The sequence below is a fragment of the Arvicanthis niloticus genome, chromosome 6 (genome assembly GCF_011762505.2).
Source record: "Arvicanthis niloticus isolate mArvNil1 chromosome 6, mArvNil1.pat.X, whole genome shotgun sequence".
Lineage (NCBI taxonomy): Eukaryota > Metazoa > Chordata > Mammalia > Rodentia > Muridae > Arvicanthis > Arvicanthis niloticus.
In genome coordinates, this window is record NC_047663.1 from 94,804,801 (window position 1) to 94,822,264 (window position 17,464).

The 17,464-nt window shown below is 49.3% G+C and overlaps 1 protein-coding gene across 2 annotated transcripts in view; it reads left to right on the forward strand.

Annotated features, from left to right (window-relative positions):
* Nucleotides 1–7,595: 7,595 nt before the first annotated feature.
* Sec14l5 (SEC14 like lipid binding 5) overlaps nt 7,596–17,464 on the forward strand; it is a 40,245-nt gene continuing 30,376 nt past the window's right edge. The window contains exons 1-2 of one of the 2 annotated variants that reach the window (XM_076937343.1): nt 7,596–7,862; nt 8,464–8,567. In XM_076937343.1, coding sequence (XP_076793458.1) covers nt 8,505–8,567 — 63 coding nt within the window. In that variant the 5' untranslated portion in view covers nt 7,596–7,862; nt 8,464–8,504. Of the gene's footprint in view, nt 7,863–7,945; nt 8,043–8,463; nt 8,568–17,464 lie in introns of those variants that run through there. The other variant, XM_076937344.1, reaches the window with a different exon arrangement.

Genomic DNA, 17,464 nt, shown 5'->3' on the forward strand with positions numbered 1-17,464 from the left:
AGAGAGACAGAGAGCGAGTGCTCAAGTGCCAATAAGCGAGCAGGTGAACGGCCTCCACAGTCGTAACACAGTTTTGCAGGCCGAGAATGTGGGGAATATGACGTCACAAGAAAGGAAGCCTGTGATGAAGTGTGAGCAGATGCCATTAAAATATGCCTGCCAATCTGCCATGATCTGCCCATGAGGTCTCCCCTGACCTTTGTCCCCGCTCTGCTGAGCTCAAACATTCCAGCCTGGGACCCAGTGGCCAAGCTCTCATCCGCTGCTCTCCCAGTCGTTCTCGGGTCACAGACTCAAATTTAATCCCAAGCCTGGGCCGAGGGCCCAGACTGATGAATCAACCTCCCTTTCCCCCCACCCCCACCCCCACCCCCCCCCCGCAAAGTTCCCTCCTCCCAGCCCTGGGTCTCCGCCCCATCCTTTCCTGTGGGCTGGCCAAGAGCCCGCCCCTGCTGCATCCTGAAGTTCAGGAGCTTCCCAGGAGATGCTGGGGTGACCCTGGAGCTGCCAGACACTCCCTGCTGGGATTGTTTTCTTTCCAATTCTGAGGATTGAACACAGGATTGCATGAATACAAGCCTCCTTCTGAGCTACATTCTCAGCCCTTTAAAAATATTTATTTATTTATAGCCAGGCATAGTAGCTCATACTTTTAATCCTAGCATTAGGGAGCCAGCAGCAGGTAGATCTCTGTAAGTTCATGGCCAGCCTACATAGTGAGTTCCAGAACGACCAGAGCCATATAGTAAGACCCCGTCTCAAATTAAATAAGTAAATATATAAAAATAAAAAATAAATTACAATTTAAAATATATGTATTTACTTATTATTATTTATATATATATTTTTTGAATTAGGCTCCCACTAAATTCCCCAAGCTGGATTTGAACTCACTCCGTAGCCCTTGAACTTTCGTCCTCCTGCTTCAGTCTCCATTGTGGCTACGTGGCTACAGGGCTCCAATTACAGGCCCATATCACCAGGCCGAACTAGGAGGCTGACAGTCTGGCCATTTATATTGCTTACATGGAAGTGTCCAAGGTTTCTATTTGTGTCAAATTGACCAGCTGTGTGTTGGGCATTGTGAAATTGAGAAGCTCCAGAGAGTCAGCTGGTTGGTGGGGCTGAGGGCCGAGGACCCCCGAGTCTGCTCATGGCACTCCATGGTCTGCCCAAGCCTGTGGACAGAATTCTGCAGGGAGGGTGAGGACCCAGCTGACCTCTGCCCTGTCTTTGTCACAGGCTCTTTGTCTGCCCTGTAGGTGTGACCCTGCTGGAATGAGATTCTCTTTTCTCTGGCTGCAGGCTCTCCTCAGTTTCCCCTTCATCCACAAAAGTTGTCCATGTGGCATTTACCTGAACTTCAGACCCGAGGCCTCATCCCTTGCCTACTCTTCATTTCCGATGTGCTGCAAGAAGTTCTGCGTGCTTCTAAGCTCCTCCTCCTCCTCCTCCTCCCCATTCTCCAGCCCTCCTCCTCTTCCTTCTCCTCCCAGGCCCCTCCCCCTTTCTCCCTCCTCCCAGGACCCTCCTCTCTCTCTCTCTCTCTCTCTCTCTCTCTCTCTCTCTCTCTCTCTCTCTCTCTCTCTCTCTCTCTCTCTCTCCCCCTCTCTCTCTCTCTCTCTCTCTCCTCTCAGTCCCCTTCTCCTTCTTGTTTTAGGCTCTTCCTCCCTCCTCCCTATTCTCAGGCCCTTCCCAGTGTCTTCATCTTCCCTGTTCTCAGGCCTCCCCTCCCTCCTCCCTCCACCCTCCTTTCTCTCCTGTTCCCTCCTCCTCCTCCTCCTCCTTCTCCTCCCTCCTCACTGGTTCACTAGTCTTTCCTAAGCACAGCAGGCAGAGGCTGAACAATCTCGAGATCTGTGCTCTCACGCTTAGCCTCTGAAGCACGCTTCATACTGATGGCCTCCCATTGAGTATACCTCAGGGCCTTTGCACCTCCTCAGTCTCTGCCAGCTCGAAGCACTCAAGCTTACCTTCATCCTGCTTTTTACGGCCCCTGTCAAGTGCTCAGTGCAGTCTGATGTGCCACATCCACATGCTCCTTGTCTCTTTCTGAACCCAGGACCCAGATGTGCTATTCCTTTCTTGGCCACTTCCTAATGCCCAGCACCTGCCTGGCCCCCTCAGCACTTAAGGAAGTATCTTCCCCAGGGACACGAAGGTGAAAACCTGTGCCCAGGCCTCCCCTTCCCCACTGATCCTGAGAGATAGGGTGTTAGTTGTCTTTCTCCTTTCCTGGAGAGCTCAGGGTGTGGCTGGGAGGAACGGAATCCCCTCCCTCACCATGTTCTCAACACGGTGAGGAGAGGGTAGAGGGAGGGGACCCTAGGGCAGGCTGAGTCTTGTTCCTGTTTTGGGGTGCAGTAGCACACACCCAGCCTTCCCTTTGCCTCAGCAAAACCACATTGTATGCTCTGTTTGTTTGTTCTCTCCCCACATGAAGCCTCTCTTTTCAGATGGCCTGGAGTCCAGGTGAGGCCAGAAACCAGCTCCCTTCAGAGCTTGCAGAAGGATGGGCTAGTTGACACCCACCCTTAGCCCAGTGGGGTCCATCCCAGCTTCCAGGCCTCTGGGGTTGTGAGATGGGAATTTGTGTTGTGCTTCAAGCCATAAGTTTGCTACCCATTACAGCAGTCCAGGAATCAGCATGGGGTGTCTTCCCCAGTCCGCAGGGATCCTGTGTCTGGGCCAGCAGGAGCACTGGGACAAGCAGGGAAAGGACCTTGGGGAAGGTAGGGAGTAAGGAGTAAGGAGGACCTCCTTTCTGCATCCTGTCTTTCACCATAGATACCCTCTAAAATATTCACCCAGAGGGTAGACAGGTAATCAGTGAGCACCAGAACCCTTAGGGGACAGTGTGGGCAGAGACACTTCTAAAACACACGCTGCCACTGTCCCCTTTGATGTGTTCTAAACCCAAGAGCTGGGCATGATGGTGCACACCTCCTGCTTCGGAAGCTCAGGAGGCTGAGCCAGAGGAGTGGGAAATGGAGCCTAGCTTTGCTTCATGGTCCAAACTTGACTTCTCTCTGGCAGGCTGCCTGTCTGGATTATCTCCACATTATTGACATGCTTTTTATCCACCTGTAAAGCCACACTGTAAGCTCAGATGCTTGTCCACAGGGGAGTGGGATGTGGCCTGTCCACAGAGGAGTATGACTCAGTCACAGAAAGGAAAGAAGGGTGGTTGGGGACACTACACTTGCCCAGCAGCCTGGAGGGAGGTCCTAGGGGTCCATCCCCAGCTACGGATAAAACAAAGCAAAATTTTTGACCAAATCTATGATAGCTCACACCTGTAATCTCAGCTCTCAGGAGGCTGAGATGAGAAGATTTTGGCTGATAAACTTAGGGCTAGCCTTGGCTGTAGAGCAAAACTGTCTAAAGGGGAAAGAGACACAAGTATTACAGAGATGGCTCAGCATTTAAGAGTGCGTGATGATGCTCTCAGAGGACCTGAGTTCAATCCCCAGGACTCCTCCAACTCCAGTTCCAGGGCATTTATGGTCTCTGGGCCAGCTTTTGCCCTCATGTGTACACAAAATTTAAAATAAAAAGTAAATTTAAAAGTGAAATGCAATGAAAGAGGGGACAATATGATCACACACCTGTGAACAGAGGGGCAGAATTCACGGGAGGGGGGGTGGATCTATGACAGCATCCATGTTACCTATAGAGCCACTCCGTTCTGTGTGCCCCCTTACCCATACTGAGGTTTCTCCACTATTTAAAGTCTTCTCGATTTTATGTGACCTTTGGCTGACAGGTGACTCTGGATGGAGTCCAGAAGCCTTTATGGAAGTGAACAGACTTAGAGAAGGCTAGGGATCAGAGTGGGCAGGGCCTGACTGTGCAGGCCTCTGGATCAGCTCCTCTAGACCCTGCTCCTGACTAATCAAGGCTTCAAAATGACCAGGAATACTGGGTGATATTGTGCAGGTTACAACCGGAACAACTGTGCACAGGGGCCCCAACTGTGACCTGGATGGCCCTAGAGGGTCCCCAACAAGGAGGCCCTGAGCTGTGAGCTGAGAATTGGAGAAAGCACAGGTGTAGGACATCAGGGGCAGATGCGATATCTGTCAGAAGTGGTGGCTGGGCCGTGTCTGGGGCAGGTTGAGAGGAGAGACAGCTTCCTGAGGATGAGTGTTATGAAGACAGCCCCACTCTGGTTACACAGCCTTCTGAATGCACCAAGAGCTGCTGTGTTACACAGTGAGATGGTTGCAGCGGGCACTCTCATGTTATATCTAGTTTATTTTACTCTGTGTGTGTGTGCACATGTGTGTGCGCACGTGCGTGTGTGAGAGGATGCAGATACTTGCGTGTACAAACACATATGGAGGCTAGGTGTTCACTCTCTCTCTTTTTTTTTTTTTTTTTTCGTTTTTGAGACAGTGTTTACTGGCTGGTTGTATGTCAACTCAAGCTAAAGTCATCTGAGAGGAGGGAACCTTAATTAAGAAAATGCCTCTGTTAGATCAAGCTGTAGGCAAGCCTATAAGGCATTTTCTTAGTTAGTGATTGATGGGGGAGGACCCAGCCCGTGCTGGGTAGAGCCACCTCTGGGCTGGAGGTCCTCGGGTTCTATAAGAACACAGGCTGAGCAAGCCATGAGGAGCAAGTCAGTAAGCAGCACCCCTCCATGGCCTCTGCAACAACTCCTGCCTCTGGGTTCCTGCCCTGTCTGAGTTCCTGCCCTGACTTCCTTTGATGATGAACAGTGATATGGAAGTGTAAGCTGAATAAACCCTTTCCTCCTCATCTTGCTTTAGTTCATGGTGTTTCACCATAGCAATAGTAACCCTAACTAAGACACGGGGTTTTTCAGTGTAGTGTAACTCACTCTGTAGACCAGGCTGGTCTCAAACTCCAAGATCTGTCTGGCTTTGCCTCCTGAGTGCTGGGGATTAAAGGTGTGTGCCACCACACCCATCTAGGTGTCTTTTTGAGCACTATCCACCTTACATTTTGAGGTGAGGTCTCTCACTTGAATCCTAAACTCACTAATTCTTTTAGTGAGCTTGCTTTAAGGATCTCTGTTATCTGCACACATGGCTGTCACTCCTGCCTGGCACTCACATGCTTACTAAGGAGACCTGCCCCAGAACTTGCTTGGTAAGTGCCATTAACCACTGAGCCATCTTCCCAGACCCACATTACTGATTTATACCTACTTATTTATTTATATTTTATTTTTATATGCATTGGTGATTGGCCTGCCTGCATATCTGTGAAGGTCACAGAGCCCCTGGAATTGGAACCACTATAAAAGCTACTATGTGGTTGCTGGGCATTGAACCCAGGTTCTCTGGAAGAACAGCCAGTGCTCTTTAACCACCGAGCTGTCTCTCCAGCCCCTCTACTTATTTATTTTAAAGATTTATTTTTGTTTTATTTACTTCTACCTGTTCATGTATGTGGGTATGCCATGTGTGTGGGTATCCTTGGAAGTCAGAAAGGAGCACTGGGTACCCTGCTTGGTGCTAGAGTTAAAGGCAGGTGTGAGGGTAGCTGCAGGGAATTGAACTTGGGTCCTCTGCAGGAGCAGCGAGCACGCTTAACCACTAAGCCATCTCTCCAGACTTATTTATTTATTTATTTGTTTGTTTGTTTATTTATTTATTATTTGAGGCAGTCTCATGTAACCCATGGTAACTTCAAATTTGCTCTGTCGTTATGTCTCGAGGATGACCTTGAACTTCTGATCCTCCTGCTTCCATCTCTGAGTGCTGATATTCCAGGTGGGCTACATGTGGTGCTGAGGATGGAACCCAGAACTTCACCAGAGACGGGCAAACACAACTCTCCAGCTATTGTTTTAGTTGAGGTGAAATTTGTAGAACATACAACCAGCCATCTTATTGTAGACCATTTGGTGGCATTTAACTCGTTCACAGTGTTCTACCTGCACCAGCTCCCTCAAAGTTCTAAGCCCTTTCTTCATTCACGACAGCAGCTGTTTTGGGATTAAATGCTTTTATATTTGAAAGGCTTTAGCAGAATGTATGGAACGTACAAATGAATCGGTGGGGATCATTAGCAGAAGCGTGCTAGGATGCATGTGTGTGGCGATAGTGGTAGTATTAATTTGTGTCCCTCGTACTGGAGCAGCTTGTCCGTCCACGCACAGGCACCCCCCCATCCCCCTTTCCTCAGACTTCCCTATATCAACATGTCACCCACTCTTTTCCCAGCGCGGTCACATCTTCCCTAAGGTTTGGGGTAGAGAAGGTTGTGATTTAACTGTGGGGTTGTGAAAACACCAGATGGCGGTGTTAAGGTCATGATGCTGATCCTGGGGAAGACCACTAAAGTCCCCTCAACGAACCGAGGAAGGGTAAAACACCTGAGAACTGGGACCGAACAATACCCTGTGGCTACTTGGGTTGTCTTTTGCTGCCACCTTGTGGTAACATTGGAAATTTCGACTTCTGGTTCTGTACTTTATAACATAGATGATAGCGCTTAGCACTTGCTGTTTGCGAGGTCTTACCTGAGATGCCACGACGAACGGATGGCAACAATATCAGGGCCATTTCCTTTGCTCTTGCAGGGTGAAATGATAGGCTGAGACAAGGGAGGGCGGATGGGAAGGAAGCTGGTCCCTGGGCACTCTGGGAAGTCTGGCAGGGTTAGGATGCGGCTGAAATTAGAAGAATGGACAAAAGCCTAGGGTGACTCTTCCTTACTGTCTCCGCCTTGGCACTCTCTTTCATGTCTACATTATCAATTTATAAGCATTACCTTATTTATTTTTTTAAGATTTACTTTTATTATTTTAAAGTATGTATATGTTTATGTAGCTGAATGCTGGTACCTGCTGAGGTCAGATAGCTGGATCCCCCTGGAGCTGGGGTTACAGGACCCCAGGTTGTGAGCCGCTTGACCTGGGTGCTGGGAATCGAACTCTATTCCTCTGGAAGACTAGTACCTGCTTTTATCGGCTGAGCTGTCTCTCCAGCCTACCTAATTTATTTAACGTCGGAGGGCCCAACTTCTAGTGGACGCTCTGTAAAGGTGTGAAGATTGAATAAACAATGCGTACAGAAGGGTTTGGGCTGGACCACTGCAGCCTTTGAGGCGAGAGCAGGTGGAGAATGAGCTCGAGGCCAGGGGTCAGCCGGATGAGGTGGCGCACATCTGTAATCCCAGCACTCCGGAGGTTGAGGTAGTTATGCTCGCGACTGGTCTACAGTGTGAATTCCGCCTCAAACAAACCGAACCGGAAAAAAAAAAAAGAAGTTCAGGTGCAGTAGGTTGAAGACGAGGTTACTCATTACTCAGAGCGAGGTAGCTGTGGACTAAGGTTGTCGCGCTCTGTAACTCTGGGCAGGATCAAATGTACCGGGTGGTGGGGGCGCGTCCTGGGGGCTGGGTCTTCATGAGGGCGGAGATTGGGCTGGGGGCGGAGCCTTTGTTGAGTCTGGGTGAGTGTGGACAGGGTCAACATGGGTGGGGCCTTCTCGAGCCATGGCCAATAAGGTAGCAAGGGTGGGGCTGAAGGCGTGACCAAGCGAGGGATGAGTAAAATTGAGGGGCAGGCTTAAAACAGGGGGGCAGAGTTTGGCCGGGGCGGGGTTAGGACCAGACCAATCAGGGAGCAAGATAATCTTGTGGAGGTGGTGCCAGGCCAGGCCGAGCTCTCCCGCTGTCCCGGGTCCTGGAGCTCTCCGGGTCGGCACTTCTGTGAGCGCTCTGGTCCGTCTTCTGCCGGCCAGGCCACTCACTGCTTGTGTATGAGGCTATTGAGCTCCTGGGTTCTGCGCTCTGGGCAAGACGCCTCCTGGGGATCTGGCGAGCTCAGCTCCCGGATCAAGCAGGTGCCAGAGCACTGTGCTGTGTCTCCAGCAGTTCTGAGGGTGAGAGCAGCGGGGCCTGTGCACGTATGCGTGCTTGAATAGCTTTGTGTGGGTGCGCACTTGTGTGCACCTGGGGGGGAATAGAGTGCGCGTGTGTGGAGTTGCTGCAGGGAGCTGAGTGCCTGTGCAAAGTTCTGCGCTGCGTGTACAAGGGCTGTCCTATGCGGGAGTGGGGTGCAGGTGAAACGTACAGAAGGGTGCACGTGTCAGGGTATCATGGAGGAAAATGAAAGCGCAGGCACAAAAATACTGGGGGTGGGGGTGGGCATAGGGCAGGATGTCCGTGGCAAGTCGAGGAGAGAATGTGTGAGGACAATCGTGGGAATGTAAGAATTGCAAATGTGTGTGCCTGCTTGAGTAGGTGGCATTGAGGCTGCCTCTGAAGGAATGGGGATGGGGAGACGCATGGAAGTGCTGCTTGCTCCCAGAGGGGCTCAATGTGGGTTGGGGTGCTCGGTAGTGGACAGGAACCTGGCCTGGGTTAGCTGATAATCCTAACAGTTTCTTACTTTGAGGGCTGGGGCTGCCTAACACCTGGTAGGCAGTGTCCATGCTTTGTGTGAAGGGAGCTGCCACCTCACCAGTAACTCTTCGTTTCCAGCTTCTGTGCTCACTCTGTCCTGGTGATTTCTGAATTTGAACATGGTGCAAAAATACCAGTCTCCTGTCCGAGTATACAAGTATCCATTCGAGCTGGTCATGGCGGTAAGTGACCCCTGCCTGGTTCTTGGGCCCCTCTTGTGACTGGAGGTGAATGGTGGAAAAGAAAAGAGACTTTTTAGGCTGTGAAATGGGGAAAAAATTACTCACCTTTTCAGCTGCCCTGATTCCTGACTTCTTTGCCTGGCCACCCCCTCCCACTTGTCATGACTCTTGGAACCCTGCCTAGCTGATAAAATACAGATCTATAGTGATGGTATGTGCTGTAATCCTTGCATTCAAAGACTGAAGCAGGAGAATCAGGAGTTCAAAGCCATCCTGGGCTACATAGGGGATGGAGATGAAGTCTTCCAGTATGAGTGTGTATCTGAGTGCCTTGCACGGGGGCAGTTGTGTGCCTAGGCATGACCGCAGAGCCTTGACCTTCTGGATCAGGTCTTTGCACTGAGGTCAGGGCTACAGCACACTTGACTCCTTCTCTGGGTTCCACCACTTTGCCTCCTGGGGCTTCAGTCTCTCCTTGGAGAAATGGGGCAGTGCTACAGGCTTGTGGGGGACAGTAATAAATGTGACTGGTCCCAGAAGCCACACAATTAACACATAGTAGGTACGTGTGACATATGGCATTCCTTGTTACCACACAGGGTCTAGAGCTGGAGGGGAGGTACAGTGGTGAGTGCTTGTGGAACATGCAGAAGGCTCTGAGTTTCATGCCTAGCACACACACATACACATGCACGCACATACACATGCACACACGCTCACACACTCACATGCACACACACTCACATGCACACACACATACACATGCACGCACATACACATGCACACACATACACACTCACACACTCACATGCACACACACTCTTCACACAGGGATGGGGAGAGGATACGGTTTTATAAATGATTATATTGAAATATGTTGCAAATGTGTCCCACCTGTGGCCCATGGGTTACATGTGTCCCAGGATAGCTGTGAATGCGGCCTAATGTACTTTGTAGACTAAAACATCTTATCAGTCTCAAAAGGTTGGACACCCCTGCTAGTGTTTAAAACACCAGTGTCTCCCTACTTTGCTGCACCCCACCCCCAACTGCCAACCCCAGCCTTCTTTTCAAGAACCTAGCTCAGCAAGGGGATCTGCGCATGCGCATCTCACAGCTAGGGGGATCTGCGCATGCGTCCTGTCTGATCCACCTCTAGGAGCCCACATACTTATGTTTTTCTAGCCTGTGGAAGATAAAGGCCCACAGAAGGCATCATTGCACACGGCTGGTTTCCAGGATGGTGAGGCTGACAAGCCGGGGAGCCTGGAAGCAGGCAACCCCACTCCTGATCTTCTGCTGCCCATCTTTAAAATCACTTTCCAAATCACGCTGATGGGCTGTTGGTTACGTGAACCGGTAGCTGTGGCTCCTACAGCAGGCTCTGATGAAGAGGAAATGAGCCATGAATTCTCGCTCGCACAGTGACTTGTACAGGCAGGCTGTAGGGCTCCCTATCTTTGCATGGGGCTGTAATTCCAGAGGGTGAGGCCACTTTGGTCAGAAGCACAGGATCCATGTTGCCTTTTGCCACACTCTGGCATAAGGTTGTCATGGTGATTAACAGTGTGTGTGTGTGTGTGTGTGTGTGTGTGTGTGTGTGTGTGTGTGTGTGCGTCTGTTGGTCCCAGTACACAGCTCACTATATGCCAAGCAGATGAGAAATACTGGAAGGGTTGTTCCTCAGTCTGCGGAGTGTTCAGTCCTCAACAGCTCGTCATTCTGTATGGTGGTGCTCTACCATAATCCCAGGCCAGAAGTTTAGAGGTGGGAGGCTAGGTTACCCTCAGTTTGTCATCATGAGTTCAAGGCTAGCCTGAGCTATTGAGACCCTGTATAAAAGAGAAAGGTTGATGAGATGGCTCACTTCAAGCCTGATCACCTGAGTTCCATCCCTGGCATCCAAATGGTGGAAGAGAATAGACTCCCACAGATTGTCCCTGACCTCCACATGCACAGCCCCCCCAGGTCAATCAATCAATCAATCAGTAAATCAATGTAGTTTAAACACTTATAAAATCTTAGGGAGGGGAGAGGAAATGGTGGGTGACTAAAAGTCCTCTCTGGTCCTGGCTACTCACGGTTTCTAAGCTTCCGAGCCCATTCATTCACTGAGTAGAAGAGAGAGCTTGTCCTCTCCTTCTGGAATTGTTTCAAAACCCTTTCAGCCATGAAGCCAAGACACATGTCTATAGGGTGGAAAATGATCTCCTGTGTGGGCTTAATAAATGTAAATTCAGCTGGGAATGGTGTCATGTTCTTTAATCCCAGAACTCAGAAGGCAGAGGCAGGTGAATCTTTGAGTTTGAGGCCAGCCTGGTCTACAGAGTGAGTTCCAGGCCAGCCTGGTCTACAGAGTGAATTCCAGGATGACCAGGGCTACACAGAGAAACCCTGTCTCAAGAAACAAACAAAAAATGTAAACTTAATTTATCATGTATAGGTTATAAAAATATTCACAATCAGGTGTGGTGGCACATGTCTAGTCTCTCAGCAGTAAGATGAGGAGATGGTAGACTAGGATTGGGAGACCAAAGTCATTGTGAGCTACGAGGCCAGCTAGAGCTACATGAGACACTGTCAAGTCCTCACCCTCCAGCCCCAATTAAAAAAGAAGAGAAAGGAAGAGGAGGAGGAGGAGGAGGAGGAAGAGGAAGGGGAGGAGGGGGGGAGGAGGGGGGAAAAGAGAAGGTTTATCTCTGTGAGTTGGAGGCCAGCCTGGTCTTCACAGAAAGACCCTGTCTAAAAAAACCAAACCAACCAAACAAACAAACAAACAGATTAGTAAATTGCATTGAGTCATCTTCAAAGTGTGCTCTAGAGGGCGGGTCACGGCCGACTCCTCTCTTCCGTCCTGTTCTTGTCTGTGTCCAGATCCTGCAGCTTCACCACAGACAAAGACGCTTTGCTGACTGTTGACAAAACGCTATTGTCCCTCAAATATCCACGTAACTACACAGAACTTGTGGCTTTGGAGGCACAAAGGGGTTTTTCTGCCCTTAATGCCCCTCTTTGTTCCTCAGCTGATACTTGCCCTCAGCGTGGGTTCCAGGCTGGACCACTGGGGATGAACTCAGATGCCTCCAGGCGTCTGAGCTGCTAGCCTTTTGGTTTGTGTTTGACAGAAGTGTCTGGAGAACTGGGTCACCCATGATACTTCAGAAGCCCCACCAGCAGAAACGGAAAGGCTTCCTAGATTTACTGATCAGCTTCTAAAACTTTTTAAAGGTTCATTTATTTTTCTCATGTATGTGTATGTAGGTATGCCTGTATGAGTTTATGTGCATGTAGACACACACCAAGGCCAGAGCACATTGGAAGTGAAGTCACAGGTGGCTGTGAGCCACTATATGTGTTCTGAGAACCAAACCCTGGTCTGCTCTGGAAGAGCAGTAAGTGCCTTAACCTCTGAGCCATCTCTCCAGCAAGACTTCTAAAATTTTTATTAGACCATTTTAGAGATAGATGATAGATAGATAGATAGATAGATAGATAGATAGATAGATAGATAGATAAGTAGATAGATAGATAGATAGGCAGGCAGACAGACATATTTCCAGTCAGAGGATAACTGTCTGGATTCAGTTTTTTACCATGTGAGTTCTGGGAACTGAGCTCAGGTCTTCAGTCTCAGCACAGACCCTTCAGCCACCTCACTGGCCCAATGGATTGGTGTTTATTTTGAGACAGGATGTCACTCTGTAGCTCAGACTGGCTTAGTGAACAACTGCACCTCAAAAATGAGAGCTGGAGAGACACGTGATGTCAGCTTTGATGTCCACACTTGAACGTTTTGGAGCATTTACCTTCGCGCGCGCACACACACACACACATACACACACACACACAGCGACAGAGGGAGGAGTGGGAAGGGAGAGAGAGAACTTGGTCTGTAGACCAGGCTAGCCTCAAACTCAGAGATCCGCCTGCCTCTGCCTCCTGAGTGCTAGGATTAAAGGCGTGTGCTACCACTGCCTGGCTGAGTATAATTTTTTTTTAAAAATTTATTTATTTATTTGTGTATCCAAGTGCTCTATCTGCATGTACACCTGCATGACAAAAGAGAGCGTTGGATCCCCATTACAGATGGTTCTGAGACACCATGTGGTTGCTGGGAATTGAACCCAGGTCCTTCTGTAAGAGCATCAAGTACTCCTAACCACTGAGCAATCTCTCCAGTTTGTAATAGCCTGATATAGTTTTAAACAGATGAAAAAGCAGGGGATTTTAAGGCACCCCAGCTCCCACTTAGTAGGCTGAGAGGGATAGAACAAGACACCATCCTTTATTGGAGACAGTCTCTCACTGAAACTGAAACTCACTGTTTTAAATGTGGTGCTGGGGATGAAACCCAAGGCCTCATGCTGGGTACCCACACCATAACCAAGCTACGTCCCTAACCACAGTCTGTTGCTTTGAACATTCTCCTTTGAAATATTTTTAGCAAGACAAAACTCTCTCTGAATGAGGTTTCGGCTTTATCAGCTGCATGGAAGTTTCTCGACCCAGCCCCCAGGGAACAAACCTCAGACCCCAGGGGACATGTCTATAATCTCACTTGGGAAGTGCATCTACAGTAAAGGCACACCCTGTTCCAAACTCCCTTCCCTGCTTCCTGCAGGGAATCAGACAGCCCACAGGCTTGCTGTGGATACCCCCTCCCCCCAAAAAAAGCTACAGGAAGAGCCTCCCTCCTCTGCTCTGTTAACCTCCAATTCTCTTCAGAGTCTCCACCATGCCTCCTGTCTCAGAGCTGAAGCCTGACCTCTTTATAGAACTTCCACCATATTGTGGCTACTCTGGCACAGAGTTAATAATTCTTCTAGTGAATTCCTTTTTCTCCAGGAATCTGTCTGTGTCCTTCTGAGCCCCCTCCCCACCCCCATACAAACCTAACACTATGTTTCTTTAACTTTTGCTGCCATTCTGTCCTGTGTCAATAATACCCAGCACACAGCAGAACTTAGACTAGAATTTAGAAACTTCCACTGCATACAATGAGTTTCTATCAGACACTTGGTAAAACCCCCGGGACAAAGCCTTGGTGGTAAGGCTTCAGAAATGCCCTCAATCTTTTCTTGCGTGGTGGCTACTGTCCCAGGGTGTTCTGGGCTCCACATCTCCTTCAATCTGCAAATGTAGAGGAAAGAGGGCCTGAAGCGGAGGGTTTTAAGTCGCAGGATTTCCACTGGTTGTAGAGACAAGCTTTCACCCTCCTGCAACCCAGTGTTAAAATATTTAAAGCTTTGGCCGTGCTGTATTGATACGCAGCGTGTAATTGAGCAAACGGATAGTTAATAAGGAGCCGGATACTCTTGCAGCCAAGGCCAAAAGCAGTTGCAGCAGAATGGTTGCTGTGAACATCCTTTTAATAAAGCAGCTGGGGCCTTATTTAAGTGAGATTAAATGAGTTCCCTGGGGCATCATTTGACCTGGTTGCTAACTGATGAAGGGAAGCAATTCTGCCTTGGTGACAAACTCTGATTTGGGGTATCCCTATCCACTGCCCATCAAAGAGCCTCCCGATGCCAGAGGCCTTGAAGTGGACGGGAGGAGGTCCTCAGCCACCATTCCTGTCAGCTCCTGCAGGCACTAGATTGTGTTTGTGAGGACGGAGTGTGTCATCTTCCTGTTGACATGTTGACTTGTTTTTAAGGGTCTTTTTCATTCAGGAAGGTTCTGGAAGCTGACACTGTGTCTTCCTGGTGATTAAGTTCTCTTTCCCTTCTTTGTGCATATGTACCTGTATGGATATGGTGTCTGTGCTCGAGTTCTATTACTCTCTACCTTATTCCCTTGAGATAGAGTCTCTCACTGAATTTAGAGCTAGCAAGCCCCAGTGACTCTCCTTTATCTCAACACCAGTGCTGTGTGTCGGAGATTACAGCTCAGACTCTCATGCTTGTACATGCTTACCCACTGAGCTTTCACCCCGTCCTTATTTGTTTATCTTTATTGTTTGTTTTTTTGTTTCAGACAGGGTTTCTCTATGTAGTCCTAGCTGGCCTGGAACTCTCTATGGAGACCAGACTGGCATCACACTCACAGAGATCAGCCTGCCTCTGACTCCCGAGTGCTGAGACTAGAGGTGTGCACACCCACTCACACCCTCATCCCGTTTATTTATCTCTTGAGACATAGTCTTGCTCTGTAGCTCTTGTCTGGCCCAGAACCCCCGCAAAATACCATGATACCATGATGGCCTTGAATTTGTATGCATCCTACTGCTTCTGTTTACTGATCGATGAGATTACAGTCCTGTGCTACCATGTCTGGCACTTAAAACATTTTTTTTATTAAAAAACTATTATGAGTATTCTAACTACATACATGTATGTGCACCATACACATGCCTGGTGCCTACCGAGGTCAGAAAAGGGTGTTAGATCTCCTGTAACTGGAGTTACAGATGGTTGTAAGCCACCATGTGGGAGCTGGGAATCGAACCTTGGTTCTCTGGAAGATCAGTAAGTGCTCTTAACAGCCAAACCATCTTTCTAGCTCCCCCCTCTGACACATTTAAGGTAGTTTTGGGTCCCTTTTCCCCACCCTAAAGGTCTTATGTAGCCAAGGTTCAAATGCAGTATGTGGCTAAGACTGGCCTTGAATTCCTGTCCCACCTCCTAAGTGCTGGGATGGTAGCCATGTGCCACTGGCCTGCTTGGGTAGTTGTGGTGACCAACACAGACATAGAGACCTTGATGCAGAAACCAAAACAAACATACTCAAGATGCCATTCCACACGTGGAGAACGGCTGTCAGGACCACGTGCTTGTCTCTCACAGTGAACACACAAGACTCAGAGTTCCCTGCCTCAGGTCCGGCTGCAGCTCCACAGCAGAGTGCTTGCTGAGCACACAGGAGGCTCTGGGCCCCAGCTTCAGCTCCCTAACACAAACAACAGCAACAAAAAGCCCAAACAAAGCCCCACCCTGACAACTGCTTTAAGTCTCCTGTCAGTGACATTAGGGACAGAGGCATTGCTGGGCAACTGGCACTCCCAGAGGCTCTCACCGCCCAACTGAGACTACCTGCAAAACACCTCTTGCTCTACCACTGCCCAGGGCTCTGGAGACCCTCCTCGTTGCTTTGCCTGCAAACAGAGACATCCTCGGTATCAAAGGGAAGAAACCAGACTATGTTTTCCCTTTTGTGCTTGGTTTATTTCAGTCAGTACCATCCAAGTTGTGTGGAGTGTTTGCACCTTGTTTAGGTTGTGTGTGTGTGTGTGTGTGTGTGTGTGTGTGTGTGCAAGTGTCTAGCCCTCATGCCATGATCAGGTGTGAAAGTCAGAAGACAACTCTCCTCCTACCTCATGGGTACTGGGATCAATCTCAGTCACTGTGCTTAGCATCAAGCACCTTTACCCACTGAACCTGCACTCCATTTTTTTTTTTTTTTAAATGATTGAGTGATCACCCATTATCTGGAGGAACCACACTGCTAACACATTTGCTTGGCTTTTGGTTACTGGCAACATTTCTGCTCTGAACATCAAAGTCCAGATACTTATCAAATCCCTGTGGAGCTGTGGTGTGAATATTCGTTCATTTAGCTTTTTTTTTTTTTTTGACAGGCTCTCTCTATGTAGCCTGGTTGTTCTGGAAGTTGCTATGTAAACCAAGCTGGCTGGCATCGAACTCACAGAAGTCTGCCTGTCTCTGCCTCCCAAATACTGGGATCAAAGTCATGCACAACTACACACGTACAACACACACACACACACACACACACACACACACACGCACGCATAGGGGTGCAGGGCAAAGGCATTGGGTCCCTCAGAACTGGCGTTACAGGCAGTTGTGAGTCAGCCAACCTGAGTGTTGGGAAGCAAACCGAAGTCCTCTGGAAGAGCATCAGGAGCTCTCTGCAGCTCAGACATCACATTCACAACTCTATAGCCTCTCTGTAGTCTGCCACTGGAGACCAATTAAAACTCATCCCGCACGTGTCCTTTGTGGAAGAGGAGGCCACAGTTAGGGGAGCGTTGAATCTGAACTCTGCTGCCTGGAGGCAGGAGTGTACAGCTGGGAATGCAGGGCTGCCAGGCCCCAGGCTTCCTTCTCTGCCTGCTAAGGGTGTCAATCTCCTTCTGCAAAATGGGAGCCCTTTAAGATGTGGCCTTACAAGGACAGGCTCTGGGGTCCCCATAAGATGCGGCTTCTCGGCGACAGGCTCAAGGCCTTGGACCTGCTCTTTTTCTGAGCAGGCAAGCCTGTTGTCCACCCCCACCCCACCCTACCCCCGTGCTACCTGGCAAAGAGACTGTAACTGGATTCTTCTGTGGCCCTGTGACCCCGGAAGGCCACACTGCATACCTATTTGGTCTGGACAGACTCAGGCTTTCTTACTGGGTGACCAGGCCAAGCATGGGGACATGAACTGGTAGCTGAGACCCCTTGGCGAGAACAGATGTTGTGTGAGCAGATTTGTGGCACAGGCAGGTCCTTTTTGGTAGGACATCCTGTTAAGAAAAGGGCTCTTCAGCCTCAGAATCTAGGCTGGTGTCTCTCTCAGTGCAGGACAACAGTGCCTAAAAACTTTTCAAGGCTCAGTCATGCCAGGATGGGGAAGAGGGTCAATATAACAATTCTAGAACACAAAACAAACCCTGTAGTTTAAAAAAATGAATGTGCGCCTGTTCTGTAGCTCTGTTGCTGGAGTGTTGGCCTCACACACAGAGTCCTGGGTTCAGTCCCCAGCACTGCCTAGAACAGAAGGGCTGATGCACACCTGTGACCCCAGGACATGGGAAGTGGAGGCAGGAAGGTCAGAAGTTCAAGGTCATCACAGAGTTTGAGCCCAGCCTGGGCTGCATAAGTCCTTGTCTTAAAACAAACAAAAGAAACATAATGTGTCCAAAGAAAAAAAAGAAAAGCAGCAACAACAAAGAA